Source organism: Hydra vulgaris, chromosome 04 (genome assembly GCF_038396675.1).
Source record: "Hydra vulgaris chromosome 04, alternate assembly HydraT2T_AEP".
Taxonomy (NCBI): Eukaryota; Metazoa; Cnidaria; class Hydrozoa; order Anthoathecata; family Hydridae; genus Hydra; species Hydra vulgaris.
Window position 1 is genome coordinate 22,627,501 of NC_088923.1, and position 16,032 is coordinate 22,643,532.

The window sequence follows — 16,032 nt, forward strand, 5'->3', positions numbered from 1 at the left end:
ATAAATGGTGATTGTATATTCTATTGTGCAAAATTCTTTCTAAAATTTTTAAAAAAACAGAGAGTATAGAAATTGGACTATAGTGTTTTACATTTGCTTTTTTCCTTTTTTTAGATATAGAAATACTTTTTGCTATTTTTAAATCATCAGGAAAAACTCTCTGATTAATAGAGCTTATAAAAATTTTGAAAAGTATGTTTTTTAAAACCTCAAAACAAATTATAATAACATTCCCATTGACATCATCTGGACCAACTGCTTTATTTGAATTTAACAATTTAAAAGCAATTTTGATCTCTTCAAAAAACAAATCAAAAAAATTTAGATACGAGTTCAAAAGGTCATATGTTGTCTTTATTAATTTTTAAGGGTTTGGAATTTTTTCGGCTAGGTTTTGTCTGACAGATACAAAATCTTTATTGAATTCGAGGCAATTGTTTTTTTGATCAAGAAAAAAGTTCATCTACTTTAATAACTGTGGGCAAAGATTGCGATATATTTTTAGTGTTACCAGTAATTTCATTTATTAGTTGCCAAGTGCGTTTTGAGTTCAATTTGTATTTTTCAAGTGAATTAGTGTAGTATATTGATTTTGAATTTTACCTTAGGCGTTCAAATAGTCTAACGTAATCTATAATATAATTGCTAAAGAAACGTTAAATATTTAACGTCGTTTCATTAGTTACTAGGCTTTAAAAGAGCGGGTTCTTATAATGCACGCGGTCATTGGAGAAAGATCGGTTAAGCGAGTTAAAACTTTTTACCTTTTGGAAATTAATTATTATTTATTATTTTAGAAGTGCTACATAAAGAAGCATATTAGGATAAATAATTAACATTAAGATCATATTTTAATTGAAGTAAGTATAGAAAATAGCAATTAATATAAAACAATTTTTTAGATATAAAGTAGAAAGGGTCACTCCTTTTATTTTTTTAAGTCGTTTACACTTTGTTTTTTTTAGCAGTTTTGTTTTTATTGAGCCTATATTTTATTTTTTAGAAGGAAAATTGGGGTATAGATGCGGCCTAATTACTTTTTATGCAACAAAAAAGTTATACTAATACCATTTCCATAAAATTGGTTATTATTACTTCGAAATTTTTGTGATGCTATTAACTATTTTTGTTCTTTTTTAGAAAATTTAGAAAATAAATTAAAATTTTGTGCCAACACTGTCATGGCATGTATCATGTTATTGTATGTAAAGGTTAAACTTTGTTATGAGGATTACAGTTCTTATGAGAAAAAGAATTAAGGTAAAGAGTTTTTTTTGTATGCATTTTTTTGTTTACTTTAAATCTTTTTATATTATTGTTTCCTTATTTGATAAGTAAGTTTATGTAGTAATATGTGCTTTATAGTTGTTTTATCAATGCTTTTTTATAATAATGTAACGTGTTTTTAATGTTTGATTATGTGTTAATATGTGTTATATAAATGTTTTATAAATGTGTTTAAATATGTATATAAGGTATATATTTAACCTTAAACATATTTAAACACATTTATTGTGTTTATAGTTGGTACATATCTTTATATTATATTTTTTTCTTGTTTTCGAAGTGCTGTGACTTGGTAAACGTGTTGAGCAAGATTTGTCAAGCTTGCCAGCCTAGTGATGTACTTATAACAGAGGGTTACACAAGGGTGTTTAGTGTCAAAATGTTACTGCTCTAGGTCTGGGTGTTTTCAAGCGTTTATTATTAATTATTTTAAAAATACATAATATTGTATTTTAATAACACTTTGCGTAATGTTGTTTCATATGTTTTGTTATATATGAATGTTACATATGAATGTTATGTTACTTAAGTTATGTTATATGCATATTATATTAACTTATGGTGTGTGCTATGGTTGTGTTTCGTTGCTGTGATGTCGTTTTTTTGTTATCTTTTGAGTTAATAGACATTTAGCTTAGCTTCATTTGGTGTCAATTGTTAAAAATAATAAATAGGTAATTTTAATGATTAAAATCACTGCCTTAAATCATTCACTAAAAGCCTATACAAATTATATGCTGCAATTTTTTTATCTTAATTTGATTTTTTGTCTTTAGCACTGTTTATTATATGATTATGGTGTAAATATTTTGGAATCATGATGTACCAACATAAATTATTTTCTAAAAGCTAACATGAAAAAATAATATTTAACAACTACTAATCTGGTAAATCACAACAGTTTTTTTCTATAAGGTACATTTTTTTTATAAGGTACATTTTTATAAGGTACATTTTTATAAGGTGCATTTTTTCTCTATAAGGTACATTTTATAAGGTACATTTCTCTATAAGGTACATTTCTCTATAAGGTACTTTTTATAATGTTTTTCTTATTTTTATATTTATTCATTACTTTTTTTGTTTTAGATTTATCAGATGTATTTATTTTGTACATAATACATCATCTGATAAATTTAAAACAAAATATTGTATACAAAATTGTAAACAAAATAAGTATTGTGATTTTTTTAAAATCGTTTACTAATAATTTTGAAGAAACAATATTGAAGTAAGCCATAAAGGGTTTACAATGTCTGTTTTTTTTAAAATTGCAGGTTTTTAATAGTTTTTTTAATTATTATTTGCTAAGCTAATTTTTTATCATCTCCTAGTTATATATTAACATCTCCTAGGTGATATATAAATTTTTTTAAGGTGATAAGAGTATTGTACAATTTATATTAAATGACAGTTATATATAAAAATTATTTGTATATGCTTTTAAAAGTAGAAAAAAAATTATATACGAACGATCACAATCTTCAAGATTCGTTTAACATTTTTTGTTACTAATTTCAACTAAAAGTGAAGTTTAAATGGATGGTGTTATGCCAGAAGCAGATATTAGTTTAGAATATGAAAATGTTAATAGCCAACTTAATCGTCGCAGAAATGAAAGAGGCTTAGGTAAAATGAAATTTATAATCAACAAAATGCTAGAAATGCTGCTTGACAAGCAGCAAACAAATCGAACCCAAAAAAGAAGATCTTCGTTAGGCGGGTTGAAAAAAATTGTCGCAGAAATGAAAGAGGTAGATTTAGGCAAGATAAAATTAATAGTCAACAAAATACTAGAAATGCTGCTAGATATGCAAGTATGCATTGTATTGCAAGAAGTAATACAATTCCATATAGTAATTATTTAGGAGAAATTAATTGTAATTGTCAGCATTGTGGTGCTAAGAAATTTCTTGATTAAACACATTTTTAATTTATTTTAGAAGCGAGCCGTATGATGCCTTACACAAACATGTAAACAACCTTGGAAACTATCATAATATTAGACCAGGACTTGTTGTAGTCTTGCCATCACAAATGTAGGAAGTCCTAGAGCTATATTTAATATAATTTGTTTAAATATAGTAGTTTTAATAAAAAAAATTTGTTGCAGGTTTTTTGCTTTTCTATTTTCAGATTTTGAAGAACTAAGCAACTTAGTTGGTAAAGCTACAGTTAAGCGACCTAATATAATTTTATTTTTTCGCTTGTTGCGCTTTCGTGTGAAGACTTGCTCAAAGTCGTGACTTTTTAATATAAACAAAAGGAGTATTTATTGGCTTTAGTACATACATCGATTATCTTATAGCCTGCTTTAAACAAGGGAATGCTGCTACATCGACTATCTTATAGCCTGTTGCTACAAGGAAGTGCTGCTACATCGACTAAGGGTTTGGCATGAGACAGCATCTATTTTTTATTTTTATTATTTCACTTAATATTTCTAATGTTTAAAAAGCATCCTCTGACGAGAGCGCAACAAGCGAAAAAATAAAATTATTTTAGGCCGCTTAACTGTAGCTTTACCACTTAGCTAAGCAAGTTTTTTTTTATATTTTAGTGCAATTGGAAAGAGCTGAAAACTATTTTTTGAAACGATAAGAAATAGGTGAAGGGATATTTTTTCACTTCAAATCACTTTATACATGTTTTTTGTTATTATTAAAAGGGTTATTAATAATAAAAAATTTTAGACAGAAGAACTGGTTGCTATTTTTTTTATTTTGTATTGGGTATATTCTTTACTAGATATATTTTCATGTATTTAACATGAAAAATTGTCTGTAATTTGGTGACAAGTAAGTTTATGTACATAAATGTGCCTATATATCAGTATATTTTATACTTCTCTGTATATAATTATTTTCTCCTAGAAATATTTATATACAGAGAAATATAAAATATACTGATATATTATATATATATATATATATATATATATATATATATATATATATATATATATATATATATATATATATATATGTATATATATGTATTTATATATAAACATATATATATATATATATATATTTATATATATATTTATATATATATATATATATATATATATATATATATATATATATATATATATATATATATATATATATATATATATATATATATATATATATATATATATATATATATATATATATATACATATATACATATGTATTTATATATATATATATATATATATATATATATATATATATATATATATATATATTTATATATATATTTATATATTTATATATATATATATATATATATATATATATATATATATATATATATATATATATATATATATATATATATATATATATATATATATATATATATATATATGAACATATACACTTAAAAAAAGACATGGATTTCAATTAATCTTAAAATAAAATAAAGTCTTTAATTAGAAAAGATCACAATTTGTAAGATTCTTTTACATTTATTTATTATCCAATTGTAACAATAGTAATACTATTGGTAGTATGTTTAAAGAAAACAGTGAAATTGAAATGACTATTAATAGGCAAAGAATTAATTTGTGTAAATTCTAATAGAAAAAAGTAATTGTAGTCCAAATGAAAGATATAGAGCTAGGTAAGATAAAATTAGTCATCGTTGAAATGTAAAAAATGCTGCTCGACAAGAGCAGTGTTAATGCTTGTTTTCTTGGTTTTAAACACTTTAGAACAATACTAAAAATGAGTTTTACTACTTATAGTAACAGTAGATAACAGTTTTAAATTAAAATGATTTTAAATGTTTTTATAAATTTAAACATGATTATGTTTTTATTTTATTTGCCTTTGTCATCCCAGCGGGCACACGACGTTGGAATATTTTTCAAATAACGTTGATTGACGTTGATGGACGTTGATCACCGTTATTTCACGTTATTCCAACATTTTGTGCCCGCTGGGAAAACTTGATTAGTTTGCTTACTGTTGAGAGAAGATTTTCATTTTGTAAATTTAATCATATGAAATTTACTATATTATTCATTACCCAGCCGGCATCTCTACGTTGTTTCAACGTTGAAGCGTTGTCTCAACGTTAAAAAAACGTTATGATTTAAACGTTGTTTATTAAACGTTGTTTCAAGGATAAATCAACGTAGACAAAAAAACTTAATTATAAAAAAACCGTCCGTTAAACTGGTGCGTAAAGTAAAAATTGTTAAAGCAAAAAGGTAATAAAGCAATATTTTAGTATAATGTGCAAAATAGCTATACTGATAGCAGAAGCCTTATGCTATCTGCAGAAACAGCTTTTTGTATACCAGTCTTAAGAACTAAATAACATTATTGACCACCATACCTGCTTTTGACAGTAGCCGATTTTGGAGCCTGAAGCAAAGTTCTTTTATCTTTCAGTGAGAATAAGAAAAAAGGAAACAGTACCAAAATTAGATAACGTTGATAAGTTCTCGATGGCTAAAGACAGTTCGTTATTAATTATTTTTTGTGAATTTTTGTTTAATTTTATTAGGTTTCTTAAAATATTTAACAAAAGTTGTTTTGTGAAACTATTTTAAATTATAGAGTTTCAAAAGAAATTGTTATATTTTATTACTGATATTAGAAATCCCAAAACACAGTGACAAAGCCTAATTATAATAGTGAATATATAAGCCAAATAAGTTTTATTTTTTCGGTAGCTAAATTTGTTGAAGTGGACAAGATATTAGATAACGGAAAAAACACAATCATCAGGAGTGAGTTTTAATAAGTATTTTATTAAATAGTTATATCACTTAGTTTCAGAACTTTTTTTAGTTTTATGTCTACAGCTTTATGTCAAAACTTATAAAAATTTATAACTTATATATTAGAACAACGGCTTCTTATTTGGTAGTATAATTTCAATGGTTTAAGGGCAATTAATGTTAAATTTCTACAGTTTCATTTTCATTAAAATGATTACAATACATTAAGAGCGAGGTCAGGCAATTTTTACAACCAGATGCTATTCCTGGTGTTAACTTGTTATTCAGATCAGGACTGAAAGGTATACCTTAATAAGAACTAGATGCTTTTCCTGGTGTTAAATTGTTATTCAGATCAGGAATATGAAAGGTATATCTTAATAAAATAATTAAAACTTTTTTATTTTTATTCACAGCTTCTTCTATTGAATAGGATGAGACGACTGGAACTTAACTTGATGGCATTTTGTCTGACTTCTTAAAATACGCTCCATTTCAAAAAGGTGGCGGAAAAGAAAGGAAATTAGATTGATTGTTATAAATATTTGCATATATTTCAATAAAGAAATATTTTCTTGTTGCCTACTAATATTTTGTTTTTAGTGTTAATTCAACATTAGCAAAAAAAAATTTCAATTATGAAAAAACGTAGGATTGAGTTGATGTTTTAAGTAAAATAAGAAAAGCTTAACTGATATAATATTTTTATTTTTAAAAAAAACAAAAATACTAATGATGTGGTATTAAAAATTGCTAATAATATTATTGTTTATTAGATGAAGATGTGTAAAAAAAAAGTCACAAGTTATTATTTGGTCTTTAAAATTGTTTGAATAATAGTTTATTATTTATTGAGATCTTTTTTAATTTTTGTTGCTTTTATATTTTGAATCAAACTAAGTTATTGTTGTGCAATATTTTATAATAAACTTTATATTATACTTTGAATGAATATTATCTATTTTTGTTCAAAATTCCATATTACTCTTATGTAGTTAATTATGTTTTATCAACCTGGGATTTTTTCATCATTTTCCTTTGATGCCTTGAGTTATTTAAACATAATATATTCAGAACTATGCAGATTAATAGATTAATAAATATATTCATAAAGTTAATTTAAAGTATAATAAATTTATAAAATAAAGAAAAAGTTATCTTTGCTAATATATTATTGTTTAGCAAGTATCATGGTTAAAAATGTCATAATTTAGAAAGTTTAATTAGGCCTGTTAGTTCAATTATATTATGTTTTCTTCGTTTTTTTTATTAGTTCATATAATATTTTCAAAATCATGTATGTGGAAAGGAGCTGTTTGGAATGAAGATTTACAAGGAGAAGAAGGTGTAATTCAATCAAATTGGATTTGTAATAAAACTATTTATTGGCCTCCAGGTACCAAAGCATTGACTGCACTAAAATGCTGAGAAGAATTGGCAAAAGTTTCCTCAAATCAAAACTAAATTCTCTTCAGGTATTACAATATATTACAATTATCTATATATAACAATTATTATTTACAGGTTTTTTTTTTTTTTTTTTTTTAATTTTAGTTTTAGGTGCCCCAAGAAGTCCTAACGGTCTTGTCACAGAGCACCGCGGATGTGCATTTAACCGAGAAGTTCACGCCTCCTTCCTTACCGTGACGCGAAACTTTGTACAGAGCTCGTTTCGAACCTGGATCTCCTGCTTATAAAGCAAGCGCTCCAACCACTGCGCCACGGCCGCACCTACAGGTTACGTTATCAAAGACTTAGATGAAGTATCAATGCACCTGACGTCCAGTTGTTCATCGATCAAATCTGTAGGTATATATATATATATATATATATATATATATATATATATATATATATATATATATATATATATATATATATATATATATATATTTATATATATATATATATACCCAGTGAAAAAAGCGCACATGGGATACGCGTGGATTTTTCCCATATGTAACCCATGTGGGTATTATTATTTTGTCCCATGTGGGTTTCATATGGTAAATCCCACATGGATTCCATATGGCAAATCCCATATGGGATACGCGTGGGTTATTACCATATGTAACCCAGATGGGGATTAATATTTTGTCCCATGAGGGTTTCATATGGTAAATCCCACATGGGTTTTATGTGGTAAATCCTACATGGGATATAGGTGGAAAATACTACATGTTATAGATCTTAAATGCCACATATTTTAATCCAAATGGTATAAAAGTAGTCAATACTAGACAAATGAAAGTCCGAATGCTTCTATGATAATTTTTAAAATTCTTTTAATTTAAAAATTACTTAAATAGTAATTGAAAATTAATCATCGAAGCTTTCAGAGAGGCTTAACTTAATCTGGTATTTGCTACTTTATCCCATTTGGTATTCAAAATGTGTAGCATTTTTGATCTTTTACATGTGATGTTTTTCACCTATAACCTATGTGGGATTTACCATAAATTATTAAGACAAATTTTATAAAATTAAAAAACGTGTTGCAAAATGAATTTATTTTAAAATAAATGCTATTACTCAATACATCCAAAATGAATATTAAAAATATTATTTTTTCTTTTGCGATTTACATGCTGTTTTTTGGCGATTGAATTAATTAAATCGCTTCGGGTTGCATATGAAGGTTTTTAGTATCTTCTAACTTTCTTCAAGATATTTCAAAAAAATAAATAAATACAAATATATATATATATATATATATATAGAGAGAGAGAGAGAGAGAGAGAGAGAGAGAGAGAGAGAGAGAGAGAGAGACAGAGAGGCAAAGAGAGAGAGAGACAGAGAGAGAGAGAGAGAGAGAGAGAGAGAGCAATTTTAATAAGGAACCTTATTAGTCGAGCAATTTTAATTATTAGCCAGGTTGAAGTCATTAATGACTACAATATTTCACAAATAATTATTTCCTAATTTATTACTTACAATGACTAACGTATTATGGGTAATTGAACACATATGCGTAATGTGCTTGAACCCATGAGGAGAATCCTGAAAAAAAGTGATCAATTAGGATAAGTAGTTAAACAAAAAAACAAAAACAAAAATGTAAAAACCTACTTTTTCAATGATGTAGACGTTGGGTGCAATAGCCACTGGATGCAAAAGTATCTTTACTTTTTCGTCACACACACGGCCTTCTATAATAACAGGCCTTGACATCGCGCAAAATGCCGTAAAAACTGAAGGCCGATTAAACTTTCACTTTTACTTATATTGATATATTTTTATATTAGGTAGGGTGTAATGGCAGTCTATGTTTTCTAATAATAATCTCTAGTAAAGACGGAAATATAAAAAGAAAACCAAAAAGTTGTTAAAAGATAATCATATTTTTCGTATTTCAAATTTCATAACAAAGTATATATCTATATATTAAAAAGATAACTGTATTTTTAATTTTTTTTGCTAAAAATGGTAACAATAAAAATCACCAACAATAAAAAACACCAACAAAAGTTGATTCAAGCAAAAAAAAAAGTTTTATCAATATATCTCAAGAGGGTAAATATATACAAATCCAAACATATTGAAAGACATATAGGCTAATGAGAAAATAAAAAACATAACTAGTAAATAGCATAATTAATTACAAAACTAATTTTCACATAATTTATGATAGCTTTAGTATTTTGGGAGTGGTAATTAGTGAGTAATTCTTTTGCAGAATATTAGAATATACTCTGCATTGTTTTTTTGTGATTTTAAATTAATATTTAGCAGTAATGAACTAAAACTGAGTAACACAAAATGTTCTGTATAAAGGGTCAGTAGCACCTTGAAAAAAAAAAAGCAAAATATTGACCATTAGAAAAGAGCATCAAAAGGAATTTCAAGTCCGCCTCTGTTTAGGCAATACAGATAACTTCCATATTTATAATAACAATTGGTAGAATCATTATAAATTTTTATTTCACTTTTTTGTACATAGCCAGCTATGTAAACTATAGCCACTAATGTAGATTTATTAACTGAGCTTTCAAGATCATGTATATTATCCAGAAGTTCTTTTTCATCAGTAGAAATATCTCTAAAACATGTCACAAGTATGACCATCGATACCATCAACAGGAATGTCAAGTTGTAATATCAATTTAGTAAGTTGAATATTAATTTTTTCAAATACAGATTTAGCGTTTATAAAGTAAGTACCTCCAGATCCCTGTCAAAGCTTAGAAAAAGCTTTTTCAAGGGGATCTGTTGAAAACCAACCTAATAAGACAAACTTTGCTCCATTACTCAACAAAGTTTCTACAAGATCAACAAAGCCATAACATGAATGCGCTATTGCATTGCTAGTATCTAGCGTAAGCTGTTTTACACGCTTACCTGTAGGTTTCATAAAATTTGACAGTTCAGCAATATCTCGTAGCAGTTGTAACTGTTGATCACCAACTGAGTGGATTTCTTTGCATAATTCATTTCTAAACCGAATGCCAGCACCAGGTGCTTTGACATTAACAACATTCGAAAAAAAATTATTTTTTCAATAAATACAGCAGTACCTTCAAATGCTTTATTTTCAATCTCTGGATGCGTTCTTAATACAGCTACTGTTTTTTTGCAAAAAACAGACAAACAAAACTTTACAGATTGTCTCTCTATTGGTTTTGGATAAACTGATTTAGCTGTAAGTTTAGAGAGTTTAAAAAGACTATTACACTCAGTTTTATATATAGTTTCTAAATCACTCCACTTAGCCAAAGCCAGTTCTTTATTGTTCAAAAATTGAAGTTCCCCAGTCTTTTTTGTCAACCAATTGTTTCGTATAGATTCTAGTAGATGCACATAATCATACAATAAATATATACCTGATGTTGTTAACCATGGTTTACTATCAACTGTTTTAAACATTCCAAAAAATCTTTGATTTACTTGGTTACCATCAGTAATTATTACCAGTGTCTTACTATTTTCGATATTATTTATTGTATAGACAATTTGTTGACATTGAGCAAACTGAAATTCAGAGGAAAGATTTGCAACAGGTTGAGCTCTACATATAAATTCTGGACCTCCAAAAAGACATTTAATCATAAATGATAAAATTGTTTTAGCTAACTTTTCAGGGTAGTTTACTGCTTGACCAAACAAAGCACCTCTTTGGTAAAGCAATGAAGCTTTGACATAGACCTCATCAATTAGTAGTATGGAAATTCTTTTTAATGGATTTAAATTCATAAAAATACTATTTATGAAACTTAGGTCCTCCATTGAGCTTATTTTTGAAGTCAATCGTGTTAAAGTCCTTATACTTGGCAACTTGTAGTCAATACACAAACAATCATATAAACTTCGTTGTAGTTGTAATTGATATTGTAGTTGAAGTTGAGATAGTCCGACTTGCACAGAGATACACAGCATTTCAAAGGCATTTTTTAAGGTATTTAAAAAAACTAATCGTTAGTTTGACAATATTATTACCTTACAATGTTAACGCCTTGAAACTTACAACGTTATCGTCTTGAAGTTGCGCTATCTAATTTATAAACCAATCAAATTTTAAAGATTTATTAAAAAAGCGCAAACACAAACTTTCGTCTAATGTTAAAAGATGAAAATGTAAACACAGTATTAGGAATTGGCCTTCAGTTTAACAAATTTGTTGCGCGATGTCAAGACCTGTTATTATAGAAGGCCGCGGTCACACATAATATAATATTCTGAAACTAATAAACAAACATCTAAAAGTCTATAAGTAAATTTATTCTTTGATCATTGCCTTTATATCCTATCTTATTTTCATATCATAATCTATTATGGTATTATTTATATAACATATCACAACAATATTATTAAATTTGTGATGTTCAAATATCATATGAACATTCTCTAACATGTTCATATGATATTTGAATATAGTTCTTGAGTATATTATCTGCAAACAATTGACTGATGCAAGTTTAAATGTTGTCAAAAACCAAGCATGCATGCATGGGACACTGCAGTGTCCCACAAAGAAATGCTGGTTTGAAAGTCAAATTTTCTTTATTAAAAAAAAATATTAAAATAGGGGGGAGAAGGTTTCCGTAATTTTTTTTAGGCTCCAAAACTTTTAACTTTATATATAATAAGGTTCATAAAACTAAGGGACTTACGAAGTAAATTGAGGAACAAAAACAGGATATTTACAGAAACTTTTCAATTTTTAATCTGGAGTACTAGTGTAATTGGGAATTAAGTCTCTGGGTCCAGTATTCAAAGTAATATGATCTAAAGTAATATATAAATTAAATAAAATGCTTTAAAATGCATGCAGTTATACATATAACTCCTGACAGTTAACTATATGTATAACTAGTTATACATAAAATTTATTATATAAACTTATTTTCTAAGGTTATGCTTGAACAAATTAGTACCAATTAATTCAAATTCAAGATTTAGTTCAAGTTCAAGTTCTTATTTGTTCATTGTTTTTTCACTATTTTATATTTAATTGTTCAAATTTGTTAACTGGTACTAATTCTTACTACAGGAAGAATATTTATCATTGTTGAACGTGATTTTATTAGTAACTTAATTTTACTTTCAACATATTTTGACAACACCCTTTACATTTTGAATGATGATAGCTTTACTTTTCTATTGATGTTAAATTTATTACGTTTCAATAACTCAGATTGAATTTTACTGAATTATTGTAAGCTTTGTAAGAATTTGCTGTATATCAAATGGTGTTGTAAATAAAGTAAAAATTATATATATATATATATATATATATATATATATATATATATATATATATATATATATATATATATTATATATATATATATATATATATATATATATATATATATATATAGTATTTAGGCTATGCCAGTAGATAGAGGGGCAGTGTGAGTTTAACAATAATTAACAATGGGGAGGGAATGTTGAGACCAAAATAATGTCAATTAAAAAATTGAATTAAAAAAAAAAGTAAATTATTTTATTTAAAAAAAAGTAAAACAATTTATGCTAGCTTTAAGCAGGTTTTAGAGGTGTTTACACCAACAATGTGGTCTAAAAACTTCTTGCTTTGGTTGCTTAAAACTGTAGAGGATCATAGGAAAAACAATTTAAATTCAGAAATTAGCTTGCTTATCTGAAAGAACAATTTGTGATTTTTTTTTAATTTTAGTACTGTTGAGAATAAACGTATAATTGAACCGGAAAAAAATTGATGGTATATGCATTTTTTATATTATATTAACAATTCAGATATACCATCATAATATGATAACAAAAACTGACATCATTTTCAATGGGAGATGGCAAAAAATTGACTGAGTTTGATAAAGGGTGAAGGTGTTCAATAAACCTGGTCATCATCTGACATCATTATGCATAGATGATCCTATGATTTAGGTAAAATAAGTAATCAATTTGCCATATTTCTCTTTAGAAAGTGTAAGAAAAAAGCATTGTTATGCTGAGAACCTACCTATTGAGCAAGCTTTGACCACCTATTTTATAAATTTGAGAGACAGAAGTGGAAGTGCGAATCGCAAAAGAACTAATAACAATGCTCTAAATTGATTTTAACTTTGTAGACTAACATTAATATAGTATTTAGAAATAATAAATGAAGTTTACATGATTTTTATAGTTTGTATTTATTTCCATTAATTATCAGTTGTCAGTCTCTATTTTATAAAATGAATTAAAAAACTATTTATTTATAGTATAATATTAATACATAAATACTAGTTTCCTAATGCTAGTATCATCACAATGTTAATGGTATTCATTTTAAAGTGAAATTTTGTATCAATTTTATTGTTTTAATGTTGTATATATATATATATATATATATATATATATATATATATATATATATATATATATATATATATATATATATATATATATATATATATATATATATATACATATTGTTTTTACTTTATTTAAAACGACTTTGATATACAACAAACCCCTACAAAGCTTTCAATAATTCAGTTATGATACAATCTGAGTTATTGAAATGTAATAAATTTAACATCAATAGAAAAGTAAAGCTGTCATCATTTAAAGTGTAAAGGGTGTTGTCAAAATATGTTGAAAATAAAATTAACAAATAAAATCACGTTCATCAATGATAAACATTCTTACTGTAGTAAGAAATAGTACTAATTAACAAATTTGAACAAATAAATATAAAATTAACAAAAACAATGAATAAATAAGAACTTTAACTTGAACTTTAACTAAATCTTAAACTTGAATTAATTGGTACTAATTTGTTCAAGAATAACCTTAAAAAATAAGTTTCTATAACAAATTATATGTATAACTAGTTATACATATAGATTACTATCAGGAGTTATATGTATAACTATATCAGGAATTATATGTATAACTATATCAGGAGTTATATGTATAACTATATCAGGAGTTATATGTATAACTATATGCATTTTAAAGTATACTATTTTATTTAAACATTACTTTAGATTATATTACTTTAAAAACTGGACCCAGAGGCTTTATTCCCAATAACACTGTGGTACTCCAGATTAAAAATTGAAAAGTTTTTGTTAATATCCTGTTTTTGTTCCTCAATGTAGTTTGTAAGTCCCTTAAGTCATAAGGACCTTATTATATCTAAAGTTAAAAGTTTTGGAGCATAATAAAAGTTACAGAAACTTATCTCCCCCACCACCACCACCCTATTTTTTTCTTTTTTAACAAAGAAAATTGGGAATTCTTTGACTTTCAAACCTGAATTTTTTTTGTGGGACACTGTAGTGTCCCATGCATGCATGCTTGGTTTTTGACAACATTTGAACTTTCATCAGTTAATTGTTAGCAGATAATATACTCAAGATCTATATTCAAATAACTATTATATTATCCTAATAATACGTCTATATGCACAAATCTTAATCTTATTTCTATAAAGAAAGATAAACATTATTTGTGGTACTTATATACTTGCTTGCCATTCTCTATATTAATATAAAATATTCTCACACAATATAAATGTAACGCAATGCAATGTCGATTTAAAATTTTCTTTTTTTTAGTTTTTTTTTAAAAGTTTTTTTTTTTAGTTTCCAGCTTTCAAATTAATTCCCATGCAAATCCCACATGAAACCCACGTGGGATTTCCCATGTGTGTAAATACCATATGGTTCCCACATGTAACCCATGTGGGATTACCCACATGGGTTTAAGGTGACAAATTTCCATACGGATACCACATGGGAAAATCCGTCCCACGTAAATCCCATCAATCCCACACGGAACCCACGCGGAACCCATGTGGGACGCGATTTTATTTTTCACTGGGTAAACATATTATATATTTATATACATATATATATTTGTATATATATATATATATATATATATAAATATATAAATATATATATATATATATATATATATATATATATACATATATATATATATATATACATATATATATATATAATATATATATATATATAAATATATATATATATATAAATATATATATATATATATATATATATATATATTTATATATATATATAAATATATATATATATATATATATATATATATATATAAATATATATAATATATATATATATATGTATCTTTATATATATATATATATATATATATATATATATATAAAAGTCTGTTTAGTTTTTCTCTGAGCATATATTCAGCAAGAGTGCTCCATGAATGATATTAGAGCTATATAATTGATTTTTTGACAAGATTAATTAAAAATAAAAAATACATGTATTTTTTTATCTGATAATTGCTGAACGCATGAAATTTGTAGTAGTAAAAAAACATTTAGTCATTATTATTTAATCTCGTCAAGAAATCAATTATATATATATATATTTGAGTTTCATCCATAAAGACATCATCATTTCTGATAAGTCTTTATTGATGAAACTCAGTGTAAAATGAAAAAAAAAATTTTGTTAAGTGATTTTCTACTAATATATACCTCCTCTTCCGAAGCTGTCATAAAGGCATTTAAATTGACACATTTAGAAAGTTTTGAACTATAGTAGGCTAAATGC

At 25.7% G+C, this 16,032-nt stretch overlaps 1 protein-coding gene across 1 annotated transcript; it reads right to left on the reverse strand.

Moving 5' to 3' along the window:
* Window positions 1-8,734: 8,734 nt before the first annotated feature.
* LOC136079655 (uncharacterized) lies at window positions 8,735-12,333 on the reverse strand. Its single transcript, XM_065795812.1, has 2 exons — window positions 9,077-12,333; window positions 8,735-9,007 (listed from the first exon to the last, which is right to left on the reverse strand). The coding sequence occupies exon 1, from the start codon at window positions 11,378-11,380 to the stop codon at window positions 10,355-10,357; it is 1,026 nt and encodes a 341-aa protein (XP_065651884.1). The 5' UTR covers window positions 11,381-12,333; the 3' UTR covers window positions 8,735-9,007; window positions 9,077-10,354.
* Between the last annotated feature and the right edge of the window lie 3,699 nt (window positions 12,334-16,032).

Excerpts from the sequence above, each read along its gene's own strand:
- LOC136079655 (XM_065795812.1), bottom strand. The coding sequence starts at position 11,380 with ATGCTGTGTATCTCTGTGCAAGTCGGACTATCTCAACTTCAACTACAA.